This window comes from Poecile atricapillus, chromosome 3 (genome assembly GCF_030490865.1).
Source record: "Poecile atricapillus isolate bPoeAtr1 chromosome 3, bPoeAtr1.hap1, whole genome shotgun sequence".
Taxonomy (NCBI): domain Eukaryota; kingdom Metazoa; phylum Chordata; class Aves; order Passeriformes; family Paridae; genus Poecile; species Poecile atricapillus.
In genome coordinates, this window is record NC_081251.1 from 21,130,026 (window position 1) to 21,151,338 (window position 21,313).

A 21,313-nucleotide genomic window follows, 5' to 3' on the forward strand; every position below is an offset into this window, starting at 1 on the left:
CATGGCCAATCCTGAATGTACAAGTGCTACTGTTACTCTCAGGACAAGCATTCCATGCATAAGTGGCACGGGTTTTGGGTGGCTGTGTGGTTGCCTTGCTCAGTGGTCTGCAGGAATACTCGCTGTGAGGACTGTCATGCAAGGGATGCAAAAAGCAAAAATGTTCGCCATGAGATGCCGGCGTCTCTAGATAGCATTTATTTGAAAACTATTACTGGATTTCAAGTTATAAATGAGATTAAAACCCAAAATAGCGCCGTGGCCCAGCGTGTACCCTGGCGTGTTCAGGGGCTATTCGTGAGCATGAGGCCGAGTGTGCCCAGTTGTCCAGCCCCGGGCCCGACTGCCCTCAGCCTCACGTCTCCGCCGCTTGCCCCGACGCCTCGGGGGGCTGTCCCCGCCAGCAGGGCCGAGCGGCGGGATCTGCTCCCGCCCCGGGGCGGTGTCACGATCGGCGGCAGGAATGCGGCGAGGTCCGGGGGAACACGAGATGCCCGCCTCGCCCCGCCCCGGCTCGGGCCGGCCCGACCGCCGGGGCCAACGGGGATCCAACGGGGCGGCCCCGGGCAGGCGCTGACGGCAGCGGCGGCCGCAGCGAGGCGGGGCCGGGCCGGGGCCAGGCCGGGGCGGGCCGGGAGGCTCCCGCCGGCGCTCAGGAGCTCCACCCGGCGGCCAGTGCGAGCTCCACGGTGAGTGACGTGTCCGGGCAGCGGGGCGGCCGCCGGAGCCCCGGCGGAGCGGGGCGGAGCGGGCCGTGCCGGGCGGCGGCCGCCTCGGAGCGCTTGGCGGCGGCTCCCGCCGCGGTGGAGGAGGTGGGTGCTCGCTTCGCGCCGGGGTCTTGCTCCTGTGTTGTCACGGAAAGTTTGGTCCTCGGAGGGTGGGCTCGATGTTTGGTGCGGAGACGCCCTCCAGGGGCGGGGGCTGCCTCGCTGGGGCTGCGGGGGCCCGGGGCGGCAGCCGCTGGACACCGCCGCGGGGGAGGAAGGGGAGACGCATGGTGTGAGATTGTCATTAAATAGGCTTTGCCCGTGCGAGGTGGGTCCCTGAAGGAAGGTGCGAGGGATCCGTAAAACGCCTTGGCCAAACTTCTCGCTGTTGAACTGCGGTGAAGTTTTTTCCGCGAGGTTTTCGCGGGGGCTTTCTCGTGTTCCGGGGTGTGGGGAGCCGCCGGCTCCAGCCTCTCTCCCGTCTCCATCAGCTACAGACACGGCTGTGGAAAATAGAGCTCCCGTAGGGGCTGGAGTTCCTTTCCTTCCCCGTTCTTCAAAGCTGGTGTTAACCAGGTTTTTAGTTGGCATCTGCAATTAAATTTGTTTTCTTGAAACGGGGGAAAAATACTTCTTCACAGTAACACTGTCCTTTTATGTATTTTTTTTCTTTGGTTTCTTTGTAATTAACGGTGCAAGTATTGGAGAAGTTACATAGTTGTTTGTGGTGATCCCGGACCATGTAGTTGCTTTTTCTAGATACACTGCGCTTACAGGGTAAAGTCAGAAGAGCTTTAAAAGATTGCCCAGTCATGCACTGGACGAGTGAGTGAGCAAGCTGTGTCAGTAGGCAGTACCAAGAGCTTGGAAAGGCAGCTATTAATAATTTGACCACAGCAAAGGTTTATTTTAAAGATTTTTTGGTGGTGCTTGTATTTTTGGCCAAAACAATTTAATTCATCCTAAATTCTGTCCTCTTTCATTTACATATTTCTTCAATCCTTTTTTTTTTTTTTTCTTTTTTCCCCAAAGATACTAAGACCATGGTTTTTACCTTGGGCTAGCAGGTTTTAAGTTGTTTAATTGCAATGTAAAAAGCAATTGTTTATTCAGTCTTGCAGTTTAACTGTTAGTGTAAAAAAGTGTAGGATAGTGTGGTTTTTTTCATGAGTCAGGAAATAAAAAGCATTGCTTAAAAACTCTCATGCTAAATAAATACAGTGAGGTTATACCAACATGTGTTAGTTTATAGCCATTTTTATTATAAATAAAATATTTTTTTCCTAAAAGCCTTCACTCTGCTTGGTGAAACCCAATGAGCAATCTGTTCTGTGGTAGAAATGAAGTATAACATTTTTAAAATTTTCTGTTGGCACTCAGGAGACACAAGTTTATTGCCTGAATGTGAGGACATGTTCAGTGCCTACAACTTCAAGCCCATTATTCAGGCAGAGGTTCTGGCTGTTCAGCCGTTTTCTTCAATGGGCCCTTCATTCTTTTCACTTGGGTGATCTGTTTGATCTTGATAATCTATCTGACTTGCTTTGTTTAATCCATCTTGTCTTTTTTCTTTTTCTTTTTTTTCTTCTCACCCTCAGGCTTAGTACTCCATGAACTAGTTACATGTGTTTATCTGTTTATGAACAGTAGTTCTTTAGATACTACCTTGAAATCTGATATTTCCAGAGGCTTTACAGTGAGATTTGAAGATTTTTATATATTCTATGGATTCCTTAGATTACCTGTGGCATTGTACATGGGATGTGACTTAGTGTGTGAATGACGACAGGTGTCTTGTGATGGTACTGGGTGTCCAGTGTGTGGGGCTTCTGTGGCTGGTACCCACAGATGGATGTGGTAGGAGAAAGGACCATGGCTTCCTATGGGAAAGGTCCTATGGGTTCGGGCTTCAGGAGCTGGTATGCCACAGGATATGGAGAGGAGCCTCAGTGCTGCGTGATGGGTGTGTGTGGTCTGGCGTTGCAGCTCCGAGACACGGAAGCCAAATGTACGAGTCTTGTGCAGAGCCAATCTGACAGGCCAGTTATGAGCATACTAAAGTGCTGAACAGGGGGGGTTACCTCCTACCCTCCATGCTGAGGAGCTCTCTTTGACTCTGAGCTGTGCTAATGCTTAGCAGATAGGCTATGATTTTACTCATCAGTAGACTGCAAAAATCCTTTCCCATACTGAAATACTGTAAAACAAGCTTTATCTTGCCAGGCCCCTTGGATGGGGCTCTGAGCAACAGCAACCTGGGCTGGTGGAAAATGTCCCTTTCTCATGCATGGCAAGAGGGTTGGAACCTGGATGATTTTTAAGGTCCCTTCCAACCCAAACCATTCTATGATTCTGTGAAGAAATCTCAACAACAAAGAAGTTCTTCAGTTAATTCTGAGCAGTTTAGGAATCATTGCATAGTTTATAAACATTTGAAGAAACACAACAAATCTGAAGGGCTATTGTTAGACTTCATAATTGTTAACGGAATTTAATGCAATTGGGAATAGTACACTACTTAGTTGTAAAACAGGAAGTCTATTAACTGCTTCTATATAAATTAGAAATTATTTTTAGAATCTGATGTAGAAAATTTATAAACTTCAGTCTATTTCTGAAGCATCCAGGAAGCAAAAGCTGCAGTCCAGAAGAAAGAGGACTAGTTTTGATTCAGACATTCAGACTTTTGATTCAGACTTTTTATGAAGTCAGTTTATCTGTGCATCTGTAGTACACTGTTCTCAATTTTGTATGTTATGGAGAAATGAGCTATGTGAGGTACTTATTTTCTTAATTTTACATATGTGGGATGGTACTTTTGTTTCTGCTTGTGTACAGTGACTTCTATTTCACTTTTTTATGTATTTCCATTTTACAGTTTTACTTTAGAATGTTAGAAGGGATCCCATGGACTTGTCATATGATCTCTAAAAGGTATTTGTTAAACTGTCTTTCTGTAAGTTCAGTTTCCTGATGGTTTTTTGAGCTGTAAGTGCATTTTCAGACTATCCTTGGATGCTTCTTGTGGAATATCTATTGTGGCAATTGTACCTTTGAGAAACTTCCTTTGGAGTTACAGTGTTAAACACTGTGAGTGCAATTGTTCTTACTTTTTGAACATTTTGTATGTTATAATGAAACTATAAATGACGTTTCATTGATAGTTGTATGAATTAGTCTTTCATTTTGTATGTATTTGACAACATGTGAGGAAGGCATTTTTCATATCTAAAATCATATTTGTTTTAAATCAGCATTTATTACATATACTTTTTCCCCACTTTTTTCCTACTCCCTTTTAATACAATGTCATTCTTGTTACTGCATCTGTTAGTGGAGAATTAATATTGGTAAATTAATTTCTGAATCTAGAAGTAGTTCAGCGAGTAGAAAAGCTGTAAGCCTGGATGCTTGGAAATTTTCAGGGATTGGTTCATAAACTGAGGCCTGAGAACTACTTAGGGGAGACTGCAGGTGTATCATGCAGGAGAGAGGCTCTTTATCATAAGGAGGTTGGAGGCACATGAGCAGGGTAAACCAGAATTCTTGGTATGGACCTGTACAACTATGTCTTAGTATTCTTTTTGTTCTCAAATATCTCTCGGTAATGTCACTGTACGTGTGAGTGTGTGGTTTACAAAGAGCAGAATATTGTGACTCTAGTTCTGTCACATATCCATGGAAGAAAACTGCTGCATTACTATTAGCATCTTTTGAGATTTTAATCCGTTGGACACTTTCTTATCATAAAGCATCTTGAGTTTTACTTGAACCAAAATAGTGTAAGTTATTTAGAAACCAGGAACATGTAAAAGTAGAACTTGTATTTAAGGGAGTGATGATAAGTAATGCTAAGAGTTGAAAAATATGTTTTCAAACTTGTGTTTTTAGATCAAAAACTTGATTCATGTTTATTCTGAAATGCCTGAATCAGCAAGACTGTGGGAAGTGATGCATAACTGCACAACATTGATTATGTCCTACATGTTCAGTGCTCAGTCAGGAAGCCTGAAGCTTAATGTCAAATGCGTGGGTGAAGCAGTTAAGCAGAGCAAAATAAATTGTTCTACTTACATACTGCTGAATAGGGGCATTATCTTGGGAAAATCTGTTTCAGTAACTTACTGTACTGTACAATATTTGTTACTTGGGACTGAACCATGAATGTGAACTATTAGGATCCAAGCTCAAGGTCAAATATTCACTCTTGTTTCTCTTCTGTAATCTCTTGTTTCTCAAAATGTGTTAAAAAAAATTGCAGAAATCGTATGAATATTTTTTTCTCAGAGATACAAACTGTACATCTCAAAAACTTCCAAGAAAGAGGGTAAACATTACTTCCTCATCTGTAAAATGGGATAATAACTTAGTGAGAGGTAGATGGCAATATTTAGATTTTCTGGTAGGATTACAGTGAGTCTTGAGCCTATGTCTCATGTTTTTATATTTTTCACTTATCTAAAGCAATTTTCAATCTTATCTTCAGTATCCTTTTAGAATTTCATACTTAATATTTGGTATTGTTGCAAACTATGGATTGACTAAGCCGAGTTTTAAAAACTTTTCTTTCAAATTGTAGAAGGTTGAGAAGAAAGATGTCTACTAGATAATTTCTAATTCAAGGAAAGAGTGAAGACTGCTGATATTTGGACTAGATGTAGAACTTACACTTCTGTGAGAATCTGGCTTCCATTACACATTTTTTGAAGCTAAGGGCTGTTCTTAGCAGGTGCTATTAGTACTTTTCATTCTTCCTGTAATTAATGATTTAACAGCTGCATTACCTGATTTCTGATTTATTTAAATAAAATTTTGGTGTTAGAAAATCAAAGAAAATAGTGTTATTTTTCTAGAGTGTACGTTTTAACTTTGTTATTAGAAATGTATTTCCACATTTTACTCCATATATTTTTGAAACTCAGTAATAAGACTATTTATGTTCTTAATATATTTATTCATCAGGTGAAATACATTTGTTCAACTGGATGATTTTTTAATGATCAGGTAGAATGAGTTGTCCTCAATGAGAGACATCATGGTTACTTTTCCAAGGACAGTAGTACCCAAAGAGCTGAAAACATTTAGGTAAAGCATCTCTGTCAGGACCTGGTTTGCAGGCAGCAGTAGTAACTGAATATTCATTTCAGTGTATCCTTTCACTTACATTGTTGGAAACAGCTTCTGGTGGAAATTTTCATCAGTTGTCATCAGTATTTTGAAAGACAACCTATGCCTTGTAAAACTAGGATGGACAGATTTAGTGCAAGTTGAAACAAGACTTTCTGCTTTTGTAATGAATGTCTGACTAATGTACAGTTGGAGGGGAAAAAATGCTTTATTGACTGTATCCATAAATAACATTTCTGTGGCTTTCTTTTTTTTAAGTTAAGACCTTGATTTGCTGGAGAATGAAACCATATTTCAGAGGGGATATACTCCCTGTGACAAAATTACTGTATTTTACATGTAAGGGTGATCAGAATTACTATATTGGTACATTTTTAATAAAAAAACATTTCTAAACTCTGGCCATAATAATTCTAATTGCACATGTATTATAATAATATGTATGCAACTAAACCCTGTATAGATTTATGTCACAATTGAAGTGTGCTGCAGCATATGAGAATCTTCTCTGATTAAAGAACAGAAACCTTGGTGAGGATATTGCCAATTAAGATAGTTCTTCATATCCAGCATTGAAAAGGATTAATCTGAATTAAATTTTAAAAAGGAAATTGCAGAAGTATGATTGCTTTTCCAGATGAAGTTACTTGATTACTATCAAATGATAGCAGAAATTAAGAAAAATGCTCTTAATATATTTTTATTTTGCTAGCATGTGGGACATGAAAGATCTTTGTCTTGATCCAGTGATGCAGTTTTCTAGTTTGTGTGGCACAGAAGAAAACAGATCATTCTTGACTTAAAGCATATAATGCCAATGTTTCCTTTTAATTCTTCAGTTGCTTGCAATTTTTTATGGTACCATTGACCTTCAGGATGGTCAGCAAATCCTGGGGTGATGCCTGTCTTCTTGTTTTGGGTATTCATACAGTTGCCAGGACAAAAGACAGGAGCAAGGCTCATTCACTAGAAAGGTTAGGTGTCCTAAGTGCATGTTTGGGAACCTCTTCCTTTTTGTGGTTTACTTTATATCCATATTCCTCTGATTCCCCAAATATTTGTAGGTCATGGCTTTTCTATTTGTAAAGTAAATATATTGCTACTGAGCTTAATAAAACCATATGCTTGTGTTGGATTCAGCAAGGTATTTTGCACAATATGGTTGTGATCTAGGTGGGTGTGCTGCTGGATGGGTGGAAGCCTGGTGGGATGGTTGGTTTTGGAGGTGGATGGTTGAGGCTGGTAACAGTGGAGAACCCTAGCTGTACATCATGGGATGTGTCCAGTTTAATGTTATGCATGAAGTGAAAGTCCACCAGCCCTTGCTCATGGAGCTTGCAAGTGACACTAAACTGGGGGAAAGGGGTGGGCAGTGGATGGGCTTGAGATTCAGGCTGTCATTCAGAAGGACTTGGGTGGATTGGAGGAGCTGGCTGGCAAGAACTCTGCGGAATTCAGCAATGAGGAGGGTAAGGTTACACACCTGGGAAGGAATGTCTTAGAGGGAAAGGTTCCTCTCACTCAGGACTTATCAAACCACATCTGCAGTATTGCATCCAGTTTTGTGTCCACACCTCACCCCAGTACAGGAGAGATGTGGGTAAAACTGAGGAAGTTCAGCACAAGGCTGCTACAATGCTAGGGAATGGCAGCAGTGCCCTGTAGGAGAAAGAATCTTCATGGGGGCCTGGCAGTGTGCTCCCACCAGCTGGCAGGCTATGAGGAAGGGGGCAGGATCACAGGCTATGGCCGTAACTGAAGTAAGTGTAGTTCTAGCTAGATATGAGGTCAATGGTTTTTTTTAGGAGGACAACAAAACAAGGCAGCAGCATGCCTGACAGTTGTGCAGTCTGTCTTTAGAGATTTTTCAGTATCTCAGCAGATAAAGCAGCCTTGTCTCACTTGGTAGTGGGCCTGGCTTGGAGCAGCAGGTTGGACTACATGACTTGCTGCCAACCTGAACAAATTTATCAATTGTGTAATTTGCCTTGCAATAATAATCTGTAGAGGGGAGGAACTTAAATACAAAAAAATTAACAGTGCTGATTTCACTGTGATCAGGATCCTTTGGACAAATCTACAAATGCAATCTTTGCTTCCTCCTCCTTTCCCTTCCGCTAGGTAATGTACTGAGCAGGAATCTAGGTGATGAAATGTTGTAAGTCAAACCCTTTAAAAAGGAAGATTAGAAAACCAATTTTCAGCCATGTTTTTGGGATGTCTCTGTAGATCATAGCTTTTTATTCAGGGCTTGCTGTGGCTGTATTTTCTCTGGCCTTGAGCAGGATACTGTTTGATATGAGAAAAGGGAGCAGATAAGCAAAGTAGCTTTTATAAAGTGGATTCTCTATTCATTCTGAAAAATGTGCATCTCTGCAGATCTGACCTTGTTTGAATTGTTGTAAGAAATAGAATGTCGCTCAACTTTAACTGAGTCAGGAATTGGTCTTCCTATTAATTTTCTACCTGAACCTATGTACTTCCTTTTTTATTCCATTGCTTGCAATTTCAGTAATTTTCTTTGCTAAGTTTAAGAATAAAATTCATATAGAACAGGACTCTTAGCTATTAATAAAATCAAATATACATTAAAAGAAATAATGATCCAGTCTTGATACAGACTTCTCTACTCACAGCATGGGATGGGAAGCTGTCATAATATAAATGGCTTCTTCATTCATACTCACTGTAGACACCTCTTCAAAAAATTTACTGTATGTTTCTTAGGAATAACTTGTATGGAGAGCAAATTGTACAATCAGTTTTTATTTTTTCTGTCTGTAAGAGAGCCTTCTTGAGCTACAGCACGAAAAAATGGGAAATTAACTTTCTACCTTCTGCCTTCTTTTATCTTGTTATTTCTCTGCCCTACTGGAAGAATCTTTATATCAAATTTCAGCACGATTTACTTCCCGGTGGGAGCTCTGTAGTTCTAGGGGGAATACTCAGTTGGGCATTATACAGCAATATTCACTAAGTGATGTGGAAACAAGGGGATTTTAGACATTCATGAGTTTTGCCTTCGCAACTTTTGTTTTGATGTTGTTATTTTTAGTTTGTTTTTTAGACTTTCAGGCTTTCTCAGAGATATTGCATTTCTGCTTGGACTAAGCTTTCTCCACAAGTCACAGTTTGTTGGAAATCAGCCTCCTTGATTCAGCTTCTGTTTCATATTATAAAATGTTCATTCTCTCTGCAGTGTTAAGAATGAAGACTCCTGATGTTGCTGCAGTTACAGTGCACACACTCTAAAGAGAAGGTATGTGAGTCACTTGCACAGTTCTTAGGGTGACAGAGCTGAGAAAGCTTAGCAGCATGTGCCCTTTGGGAGCTCAGTAAATAAGTACTGTGCCCCCAGCTCTGAATGCTGCACTGCCTTGTAGTTTTGGCAGTTTGTGCCAGTCCCATTTTTGTTGCATTCTGACTTCTGCACAAGTAGTGACTGTCGGAAAATTGTTTTGTTGAAGTGGAAATGCAGACGTTGATCAGTATTTGTAATCCTTTAGCTGAGAGCTGATAGTCTGTTGTTTGTCCCACAATTAGAGGAAATAATTGAACAAAATCAGTTACGTAGATGCAGCTGAGAAACCTAGTCCTGGAGGCAAAAGGAATTACCAGAGGTTAGGAGAAAGGAAAACTGAGTCTGAGAGAGGAATGTTGACATTCTTCTATAGTCTTTGGACAAGTATAAAGGTGTCTTTGCTTTTGTTTCATTTGCTGACACTGCCCTTCGCTGTGGAATCAGAATCTCAGTCTCACAGGTTTGGCAGGTATTAGCACATTGTGTTTGTGAGGTCTGCTGTGAAACATCACAGACTCACACTTCCTTCAGTGCCAGCTTCCATGGTCAAAGGTGAGTGTAGCTGGTGGAAAATTTGAATTGGGAGCTGTCCTTAGGGACCATTTCACACTTGGAGGATTTTGGTTTCTAGTGTTACTGCCATTGGAGATCTGACTCCTTTAACTGTGGGAGACTTCTCTGCATTAGAAACATTGCCCATGAACGTCTGGTTTTAATGTGGTGTTTTAATTCCTTTTATTTTTTCCTTACATATCAACTTAAAACTTAGAAAGCAATGCAAGCTTGGTCAGGAACTAATGCATAGGCTGGTGCTTATCTGGCTCTGTCACTTCAGCCTGCACCAGGAGTGGGTCACGCCCCAGGATCAGGATGACCCGAGGTGTGACTAGAGCACTTGCTTTATGGCTTTTTGGCTGTCAGTCTGCACTCTGAGGAAGCAAGGATGAGAGGGAGTTCTTTTGCATGGGATAATAGAGGATTTATTGCTCTGGGGAATCTGGGGGGCAAAAGACAGAAAATACGAGTGTGCAACAGCTGAAATAGGGAGGCGGTTCACAGGGAAGGTACAAAGCATCAGCTAATTGGAGATATCCTGGGGAGGGTAAAAGGCAGGGTTCACAAAATCATCGTCCAGTGAGGGAGGTAGGGGAGGAAATTGGGTCACATGGACTAATCAAACATTGAAATTTAGGCGATTTCCAAAGTGGAATTCCAAGCATGCGGTGGGCCTAAGGTAGGATTGACAGGAGACTCAGGGGAGATTGACAACCTGGGGTGGGAGAGTCTACGTTGGACCAAACCATCAACTTGGGCAATAAGAGAACATACCATTAACAAGAAACACACTGCAACAAGGAACTGAATATATTGCAGTATAATAAAGGACTTGTTGCATTTTTTTTCTTTGAAGATGCATGCATTTATTATGATTTTTCTTGATTTTTAGTGCCAAACTTAGGAAGTTACTAGCTAAACATCTGGAATAAAAGCATGCTATTGTGTTACAAGTAGGTTTTTTTTTAACGGTAGTCCATTAGGATTGGGATAGTTGGGGTTTGCCTAGATAGATTGGTTCAGCTATAAGTGGGCAGATAAACTGGGAACTTAAAAAATTGGAAAACTATCTTTCCTCTTCCAATCTATAAATATGACTAAGAATTACTTGTTCCTCCTAACAGTTTGGCAGGAAAGGAGTGGATGAAAACATCAGGAAGTAGACATTGGAAATGTTTAGACCAGAGCGGGTCAGCTGCCCTTTTTCAAAGGTCCAGGAGCTCCTTTTCCTCTCCCCCTGTGTCTGCTGTACGTGGGACACAGAGGAGAAATATTGGGGAATGGGGGGAAAGGAGACAAGCTGTAGACCAACTTTGTGGCCCACAGCAGTCACTGCTATCTCTACCCACATCTGAAGCAAAGAAGGTGATGAGCACCAAGTCAGGTAAATTCCTTTCACATCTGGATGCCAGTGGGAAATGTTAAACTTTCAGCTAAGTAACTCTGAATGCTTTTTGCTGTCCCTTTGTTCCTGTGATTGCTGTGGAGTCCGGAAGGGTGCAGTTTGAGTCATTAAACACAGGTTACACTGTGTTTGAGAAAACAACGTTACATGAGGGAAAAGAGCTCCAAATTTTTAGAACCTCTACGTAATTTTGAGTAGGTCAGGGCAATTATTCATATTTGTAATTTTATGATGGAATATGCATGAATATAATAGCACATGTTTAATAAGGATTTTTTCTTTTTGCAGTTTTTTTAATACCTTTGGAACCAAATCTTAATATTCTGTGTCTTAAAAGCTGTTAATTTTTTAAATGTAATTTTATGTTAAGCCAACTGGCATCTACTCAGTGGTCTCGATGCTGCATCTGGGATTCGGTGTTCATTGTGAGCCCTAGTACAAGTGAGGGACTGGCAAACTGGAGCAAGTCCAGTAAAGGCCAGTGCTATGGTTGGGGATGGGAAGAGGTCAGAAGAGGCAGAGAGAACTGGGTTTGTGTCGTTTTGAGAAGAAAGGATGGAGGGGGATTGAATTGCAGTCTTCTGCTTCCCAAGGCGGGGTTGGAAAGAAGGTGGAGCCAGGCTTTTTTCAGGAGTGCACAGCAGGAGAATGAGAGGCAATGGCTGCAAGCTGCTGTAAAGCCAGCTCCAGTTGGGATTACGGGGAAAAACCTTCCTTAACCCTTCTGGTTAAGCTCAGGAGCAGGATGCTCTGGGGGGTGGTGAAAACTCCACCTTCATGGGGTTTCATAACTTGGGGGACAAAGGCCCTGAGCAACCCTATTTAATTTTGAAAACGCCTGTCTTGAGTGTATGGGAGAACATTCAGAAGTCCATTTCAGCTTAATCTGAGCTTTGATTTTCATTTTTACTGTCTAAATGCACCTGTAAACTGTGCTGTGTATATGTGTGTATCTGTGTATTCTCTAGGAGGAGAATCAATGTGAAAAGCACTTGAGCTACAAATGCAAATGTACAATATGCTGCTAGTTAAATTAAGTCATCTACCTTAATATTTATTTAAAGATCTTTAAGCTGAGTTAGTTCCCATGCCTCTCAAAAGAAGAGTGAAAAGCTTCTCTTTGAAATATGGTGCTATTAGAGATTGTTCATAAATGTGCTGTCTGCTACATAATATGGCAATTATTTTCTTTTTGGAGGGTGTTAATGCAATCTGTAATACACAAGCTCTCTTTCCTGCTGCATGATTTTTCTCAGCATCTAAAAAGTAGCAAAAAATATGTGGAGCTTCAAGATGAGTTAATGTAATGTATAAATCAACCCCTGGGGCATTCTTAAGTGAGAAAGTGTATCTTTCTTCTTGTGAATAACTGCACTGTTCAGATGGGAGCAAGCAGGTCAGTGGGTAGGACTCTAACACTGAGTCTGTGTCCTTTTACACAATTCTTGTGTAATTTGAAGCATGTCACTGTGAGCTAGATCAAAATGGAAATCAAGCTCCATGGTTCATCTCTGTCTTGTTAATATTTGCTGGTGACGAAGGAATTGATTTTAAAATATCATCGTTGGAAGTTAACTTTGATAGATATTTAAAAGTTTGCATTATATTTTTAAAGAAAAAAAAATCATTTTGAAAGCCTTTTAGCTACTCAAAGATGCATTTGGAAAAGGTGCTGAGACTCACTTTCAGAGGTTTGCTGGCTGTTACATGTGTTACACTTGAAAATCTATGCTCTAGTCATGAGCAGCTTTAAAAAAATATAGAAAACTAGCCATTTCTTCAAACTGTAACTCTCCCTTGTTTTGGCTGACAGTTTTGGTGTGGCAGGATGCATTCCAGACATCTGTAAGCAGGAACACGCCTTGGAGCTCTGCAGATATAAACTGTAGAGAAGCTTTAGAAGGAACATTGTACACTGAAAGCATATTGTGTTAGAGACAGGTGTTGTATACGTGGGTGAATCCTTTCTGAGTCTTGGCTCTGAAGCTACTTGATTTTGTCTAGGACTGGATTAAGAGTTTCCAAAGCTTAAGACAGTTTAAAAGGGAATTTTGTATGCTTAGTAAATGAAGTTGTTATGAATTGTCTCATCATAATAGGATCTTGCACTACCAGGGTTGTTATCCTTCCTGGCACATCTGTCCTGGTAATTCACACTTGCAGATCTAATGTTAGTGAGGTAAATTGCCTGGTGCCTTCTAGGGTTGGATCCTTTTTTGAAGCTTTTTTTTTTTTTCTTCTATTCACTACCACTTTTTCTGAAAGTGGCAAGTGATTTGACTGTTATATCCTGATCCATTTAGTTTAATATTTTGCCACTGTACCTTGCATTTCACTGTCTCTTTCAACTTAATCCTTTCCTATTTGGGCTATGGAGACTTTACAAGGGTTTGAGCTGTTTTGTTACCAGCAGAAGAGATAACTTCAGATTAATATCTATGGGCCACTCAAGAGTAGGAAGAAAATTCAGCATTGACTCTTCCACTGTCTTTTGTAGCTTTTGGAAACTTACTTTTCCTCCTCAGCCTTATTCTGAAATTGTCTTTCTGACATGCTGTCTCTTGAGTTTGAGTGAAAATGATCTGGGAGCAAAATGTGTGCATTGCTTAGTACAATAGGTTTTCCTTCCTGATGATACTGGAATGTCACTATTAAGTAGCATTATGGGGAAGGAGAGATGATGTCTCTCATGGGTTCTGGGCTTTGCTCTCTTCAGTTGTGTATTCAGTATCAAAGTAGAGGAATGCTTTGTAGAGATATTCTTTTCCTTAAGGCATGAGATCAATGGCATTTGAGAAAAGAAGATGAAAGAAAAGATCCTCAGAAACTTGCTTGCTAGTACTTCACTCTCCTTAGGAAAGGTGGGAGTAGAGGGACTCAAGCAGAATTTTTAAGATTAGCAAAAAAACCAAACAGTGGAAAGAAACTGTGTACAGGGTGTATAGTTAAATCTTGTTATTTCTGATTGGTGGATAAAGAAAAGCATTATGAAAACTGATAAGCTTCCTAGAATTTTTATCCATTCCCCCTTCACAAAGATTTTGAGATGGAATATGTACTCCAAACAGACATTGAAATAACATATTTTAGTAATCTCCTTGTGATTGTCACAGAGGGAACTGCAGAGTACCGAATAGTTTAAAACTTCATCTTTCTTCAGCTGGCTTATTGAGATCATGAAAATAATTGGCTCCAATACTGAGGACTGTGTACATAAAATTTTGGACTGTATTCATATTGAAGCAAGAAGCCAGGCAAATATCCTCTCTTCCATAATGGTATTAGCTAAAAGGTACGAGCTCGGCCAAATTGAAAAGGAGTGTCTCAGTATTTGGAAATTGAGTTAATCTACAAAACATGTTCCCTTCATTTTTGCAGAGTTTTCCAATCTGCTAAAGGTGCGGTGGATACACTAGAATGGACACAGAGGATTTCCCTCCACCACCACCAGAAGGTAATTGAAATAGTTTGGAGTTTAAAGCAAATGTTTTGGTAAGAATTTGATTATCTTTCCAGCAGTGATTTTACCTCTGTGACGTTACCTTTCCCCATATCACCCTAAGACTTGGTCCCAGTAGTATTCTGTTGAAACATTAGCTCCTGTCATCTACCCTGTCTTGTTCTTGGACTTCACTTGCTGGTGTAGTTATAACATGCTGGGAAGAAACCTGGGAGCAATTGATCCTTGCAGTCCAAATCTGAAAATATGTGTTTTCTATGGCAACCCTGTGTAGTCAGAGCACAGACACTTCCAGAAGAGTATTACAGATGCTGGACTAAGGGGCTCATTGTGTAAAGTCAACACTCAGTGCCCCTTGCCTGCTGTATGCTGGTAGCTGGATGGCCTCTGGTGTAACCCAGGTTTCTGAGAGCACAAAGGTAGGATCTACTAAGACACTGTCTCACTGCCTTTTGCATTTATGCTTAAAGAGAACATTGCATGTGGTGATTTTTTTATCCTGTTTGATTTCCTGTAAGGACATCATTGTGTAGTGCTTGCTACTACATATTTTAATATTTAACAGGATTTGGCTTTTGGTAGCTGGATGCTGGGAGACTTCATAGAAGTATTATGTGCTTGTTCTTGTCATCCCAAAACATAAATGTATGGAGATTTGTGATTGAACCTGCTCTTAGTTTGGTTATGTTGCTATTATGGTATGTATAGATAGTGATTTTTCTGTAAAATATTATCTATTCCTTATATATGACAATATTACTTATGGACTTGTACTTTATTATATACACTTATATATGTGTATATTAATATATATAAATAATATACATTAATGCCTATAGGCCATTTCACTTAATGTTCACACAGGACTTACATGAAGCCGTTTGAGTATAAAAGAATATTTAATCTTAATTTTGTTTGGCTGTAATTCTAGGAATTTGGGAATTCTCATTCTAGATCAGAACTGCTTTTTCTCTAGTTGGGCACTGCCACAGATAGAGGTGTTACTAGATACTACCTAGGGAGCTGGGAATGTGAAAGAAGCAGAAACTCATGAAATCAGCTTTTAATGGGTTAGATTTCTGGCCAACATTATTGGCAGAAATCACTGAGATATCACTAAGGCTATTATTGGCAACAATTCCTTGGCTGTCCATGTCCTAATCCATGTGGTCAGGACCTTGAATTTAGCTCAGTTTTGTTTAGTGACAGATGCTGTGAAACTGTCTCTATGGGATAATCCATCTCCAAAGCAATGTAGTGCTGTAGTCAGAGTCATCCCTAAGGAATCAATATTTCCACTTTAGCAGACGCTGCTGTTTTTCAAAGACAACCAGTAATTGCAGCAACTGCTCCAACTTTGTGCAGCATTTCAGCTTGTTTGATTCTCTGACAAGCTTTCAGGGTGACGCAGTTCAGTACGATTCCAGAATTCAAGTTCTTTCTTGGCAAAGGTTTTTGTGCCGTGTACAACTATGTGTATCATGTCCTTAGTTTCAGACATGTCAGTTCTTAATAGGTTGGGATTAGATTTATTTAACATAAATTGAGAGTCTGCTTTACCTAATTTTGTGTCAATATTAATTGATACTTTTTTTTTGAGGGGGTGGGGAGAGAGAGGAGGGGAGGGGAGTAGTGGGTGAGTTTGGAACAGGCTCCCCAGAGACCAGCACCAAGCCTCAGAGAGTTCAAAAAATGCTCTCAGGCACATGGTATGATTCCAGGGTGGTCATGTACAGAGCCAGGAGTGGGGACTTTGATGAGCGTTGTGGGTCCCTTCCAGCTCAGAATATTCTGTGATTTCTCTCTCATCTGAAAAAGCTTTGTCTGAAACTAGTGGAACTTGCATATTTTTTTTAGTTTGCCATTACTAACTCTCTTAAAAACTTATTAAAGGGATTATCAGTGAAGATAAATTTTAATAATGACACTAAAAGACATTTTAGTTCACTTTCTAGATAATTCTCATTACCTGTTTTGCAGGTGGGAAAGAAGTGAGGATTTTAGGGCCAAGTATGACAGCAAGTATACATACTAACTAACAAATGAAGATTTATGTTTCATGCATATGCACTAGCCATCCATGTGTCTGTTCAGCAGGGGTGAAGCACTGTCAGTGCCTTCGAACAAGGGGCACAGGAATGGGTTATCCTAGCTCATAGTGAGGATGAGATTCCTGTTGGGTGCAGAACCCTTTGCTACACCATTAAAAAAAAATTCTTACTTTTGGCGTAATGATTCTAAAATCTCACGCTTGGGCCACAGATTAAATCAGTTGCTCTTTTTAAAAGAAAGTTCTTATGATGTTGTGGGAATTTTTATGTTTACTTATTTTTGTCCTAACAAAGATAGCTGTAGTGCTGAAAGTCACGTGGGCTCCTTTCTATCTACAGGTGTATACCTTGCACTATAAATCTGAGCTCTATTCTTGTTGAGTAAGTTTTCTATGGTATTTTCAGGTAAAGTCTCCAAACTTATTTTTTATCAATTCTAATTTATGAAAAGGGGAAGAATAGTAGTAAACCTTCATCTTTGTCATGGGGATGTTGCAAGAAAAGAGGTGAAAGGTTAAATAATGTGTTTTCATTAGCCATAGCCATCTGCATCTATCCCTTGTTTAAGTTAGGGCAGTAAAGGTCAATAGTGAAGGTGCTTCTGCCACTTCTTGATAAGGAAAAACTACATGGGTAAAGGAATGGAATGTAACATATTTTATTTGTTTTAATTTATTCTGCTTATGCAACTTATGTGTTCATAGGTGTTTGGACATTCCATTCATGCATTGCTAATCAGGTAGTGACAAGTCTGTGCTGGTTACCTTTCCTACCTCAGAGCAAATTCAAGTAGTGAGTAACTTGGAAAAATTATTGCCTCTGTGTTCTGTCCTCTAGATTGATTTAAAAAGAGCTTCTTCTTCAAGCCATGATTAAAAATGTCCTAGTATTTTTCTCTATGTGTGTCAAGGGAATGTATGTTTTAACAACCAGGGAGCAGTGGGAGTGGGGTATATGCAAAGACTTCCTTGGCTAAGAGCAAAATCCAAAGAAGTACTTCCAAAATGGTTACTTGTGATGATAGTGCTAGCTTGTGTTCCCTTCTTTAGTGTGTTTGTACATCAATTTAGGCTGAAGTGCAGGTATTTAGAATTTCTTACACAAAAGAATTCCATGGCTATCTTGTGAAATAAAATAGAGGATCATTCTTTTTTTGTCAACAGAAAAAAAATCCTTTCTTGAAAGCTAAATGAAAATGGCAAAATTTTATTGTGGCTGTAAGTTATAATTATGCTTTTAATTAATTGCTGCAATGGAGTGTCCTTAACCAAACCCATTTAGACAGGAAGAGGATATGCTGTAGACTGCACACTGTGGAGGGAGGAATTACTAAGCTGGTAGTTCTGAGAATCTGGAATCACTTGAGTCTCTCGTGTACAGGACTTACCTTCACACTGAACAGCTGGGACTGGAGGTTGGATGTTAATGTTAGGATGGTGTTTTCGTGATGACCTGTACTTGTCCAATTACTGCTTTATTAGGAGATGTCACGTCTGGCAGTTTTTCATTCCTCTACTTGGAAAATATCTGGTGATCTTGCAAAGTGGAAGTCCTTTTCTTTAAGTGAGGACTTGAGAGGTGTTTATCAGGGCCTGTTTCCAAAGGAAAGCTGTGTTTGTTTCCCTGGCAGGATGGATACCTGAGAAACAGCTTCTTGCCCAAAGTAAACTGGGGGTACTTTCTGCGTAAAGGAGGGCTAGTTTTGCAGTTTCATTGTCTCTGAATATGTCTGTCTCACTCTTTCTGGTACATGGCAATATGCCTCATATGATTTCTCTGTGAAAACTATTAGAAAGCATTGGGTGTATTTTCTCATACTGAGTATGCTTTTGTTTGTTTCTCATTTATAGAAAATTAACATAAATGATCTGTTAAAATTTTAAAGTAAAATACTGAAATTGCAGTGTTTGTACAAGGGCATTGTAAGAATTAATTTGAATGCATAGTCTTCATATTATTGCCAAATATTCTCTCTACCTGAGAGAGAATCATCTTCATTTGAGAGGTGCCCTTAAGGACCAAGCGTAGTGGAGAGCTAGATGTTCACTCACCCACACCACTGTCCCCAGTTCCTCGGGTAAGATAAGCCTTGTCTTGCTGAAGTTTGGGATTTAAGATGTTCTTTGAAATGAAATGTTTTTGTTTTTATTTTTCCTAAAACTGGTAATAGACTAAAAATATCACCTAGACACCAATTTTGTACACCTTTTTATACAAAAAATCAGCTCTCTAGACCTATGAGTGGGATATTTCTTTGTTCCTGATATGGAGACATGTAGAGCAAGGAGCCCAAGTACTTAAATCTGGATATCCTGTATGCAACTGAGTGCTGTGATTGTGTCTTTCCGCAGTTATTTTTTGTTGTTTCCCTGTCAGGGCCAGAACACTAAAATAGTCCTTGCTCCTCTGTCCCTGAGAAGGAAGTCTAGCCTGAGTCCTTGAGTAGAGACTGAAGTAGAAACAACTGTGCTCTTGTAAAAGTTTCCACTGGGATGGCCTTGCATATTATAACAAAACAAAACAAAACCTAAAACAAAAAACCCCACCAAAACCCAAAAAAAAACCACCAACCCCAAAAAACTGAAACTCAACAAAAAATCCACCAACATATAAATTTTTTTTATTTACTTTGGTAAGGTGCTTCTGATGAGCTGCTGTGTTTTCCTGTAGAGATGGGTGTATTTCTCTGTCGGGGAGCTGCTTTTTATTCTGTATCCTATATGTATTTCTTTCAGATTATTTAGGTACCTTTTCTACTGCTTAGTGAAAACATTTCATAGTTTATTTCTGTGTTAACAATTTTAAACAGTTAATTTTGTGACTGAAACAAGAGGCGGTTAAATTGGGCTTTTTTAATATCGACAAGAGAAGCACTTGTGTGTTTTATGATTTAGTTTCTGAAAGTACAGAACTTTTCAGAAGACTGAAGACCCTACAATTGTATTTATTTACTGTGATTGGGAAAATAAGACGTTGCTTAAATTAAGCTGCAGATATGAAGGGAGTTGGGCTAAACAATATTGCTAGGTATCTATTTTCAGCATACTGACAGTTACAAATGATTGTAAAAAGGGAGCCAAGATTTCAGAAGAATGAGAACAGAATATGAATTGTAGTTATGAATGGCTCCTTGTTTTTTGAAACTGGCAATAGCTTGCTGGTGTCTGACATCCCATCTGTAACAGAACAATTTATTTATTTCTAAAGGTCACATTTCTCTCAGTAAACGAAGGAAAATGCATTGTTTAAGGTAAGGATTAATTATTTATGTGACAATTCAGACAAGTTGTGTAATAAAGAGCAACAAGAAGATTCCCTTTGCAACTGTTTATGGTGTCACATGTCACTCCTAATTATGTGTTTTTAGTTCTAGCCAAGTATATTTGTGTGTTGGGGGAAAAAAAACCAGAAAGAAAATAAATTGATTAATAAATAGCTTATTTTTGGTTTTAGTGCCCACAAAGCAAGCACAGTGTACATAGATGTAATTATATATCTTATTTTATTTTGAAGAAAAACAGTAAAAACTTAGCTAGATGTCTAGAACATGTTAAATGATGTTACTGTTATGGATTTCTTGGTGGGTGACTTCATTCTTTTGACAGTATTTGGTGTTTTCTTTCAGAATAATAAGATGTAGTTGTTTTGTTGGGTTTTTTCCTGTTTACTCAGCTGCTCTTTAAAGTAACTTGACTTCACTTGCTAGATTTGTGTAGGGAAAAGGCCCAGACATGTTAATCAGAAAGAGCAGTTGATTATGAGATAAAGGCCTTACAGGGGATTGCAGGAAAGCCTGATCATTGGTTAGTGGTAACTAGTGTTGATTGCTTTAAAAAAACCCAAAATTTGTAAAGGAATTTGTGCTGATTTTTGGGTATTCTTTCAACAGTTGAACAGTTGAAACTAAGTTCTGAAATTTTAGTTTTAGTGAGCCAACATGTAAGAAGAAGGTGAGTTATTTTTTTTCCTATAAATTGCTGGCAAAGAACTCAGAATTTTTTTGTTGTTGTTGTTTTGGTTTTTTTTTTAGTTTTTTACTTCTATTTCCCTGAACTCAATAAATATTCACTAACCATGCCTAAAGCCTCTGTAATGATTCTACTCTAGAGTTTACAGAAATATTCACTTTTTTATAAGTTGTTATAATTTTCTTACCTTGTGCTTGAGCTTGTCTCAGATAAAATCTTGTCTGCATTATAATAACTTAAATACATATAAATACAATAAACATTTTTTAGGTGCTGCTTGCTTTTCTTGCTTGGAGGAACTGAAGCTATGCCTAGTAATCTGAGGAAAACATACTTGTTAAACATTTTTGGGAGAAGACTCTTCCAACACCCTGTATAGATCTTCTTTTTTCTTCCTTATTGAAATAATCTTTCTAGGCTTATCATAATTTCATGAAAATGAATACAGAAGATGATTTAGTAGGTCAAGAATACGTCTTACTGTTAAATAGTCTGTTGTTGAGCTCAATAACTTTGTTTAGGTGAAAGCATGATAATTTCTGGATAACCTTCTGGATAACCTTATGTTGGTAGAAGTTAGGGAAGGGAAGGGAAGGGAAGGGAAGGGAAGGGAAGGGAAGGGAAGGGAAGGGAAGGGAAGGGAAGGGAAGGGAAGGGAAGGGAAGGGAAGGGAAGGGAAGGGAAGGGAAGGGAAGGGAAGGGAAGGGAAGGGAAGGGAAGGGAAGGGAAGGTGCTCCTG

The 21,313-nt window shown here is 39.5% G+C and overlaps 1 protein-coding gene across 2 annotated transcripts in view; it reads left to right on the forward strand.

The window, feature by feature from the left end:
- The first annotated feature begins 677 nt into the window (after window positions 1-677).
- ARHGEF10 (Rho guanine nucleotide exchange factor 10) overlaps window positions 678-21,313 on the forward strand; it is a 108,359-nt gene continuing 87,723 nt past the window's right edge. The window contains exons 1-3 of one of the 2 annotated variants that reach the window (XM_058835974.1): window positions 745-812; window positions 9,034-9,093; window positions 14,474-14,549. In XM_058835974.1, coding sequence (XP_058691957.1) covers window positions 14,513-14,549 — 37 coding nt within the window. In that variant the 5' untranslated portion in view covers window positions 745-812; window positions 9,034-9,093; window positions 14,474-14,512. Of the gene's footprint in view, window positions 813-9,033; window positions 9,094-14,473; window positions 14,550-21,313 lie in introns of both variants that reach the window. The other variant, XM_058835975.1, reaches the window with a different exon arrangement.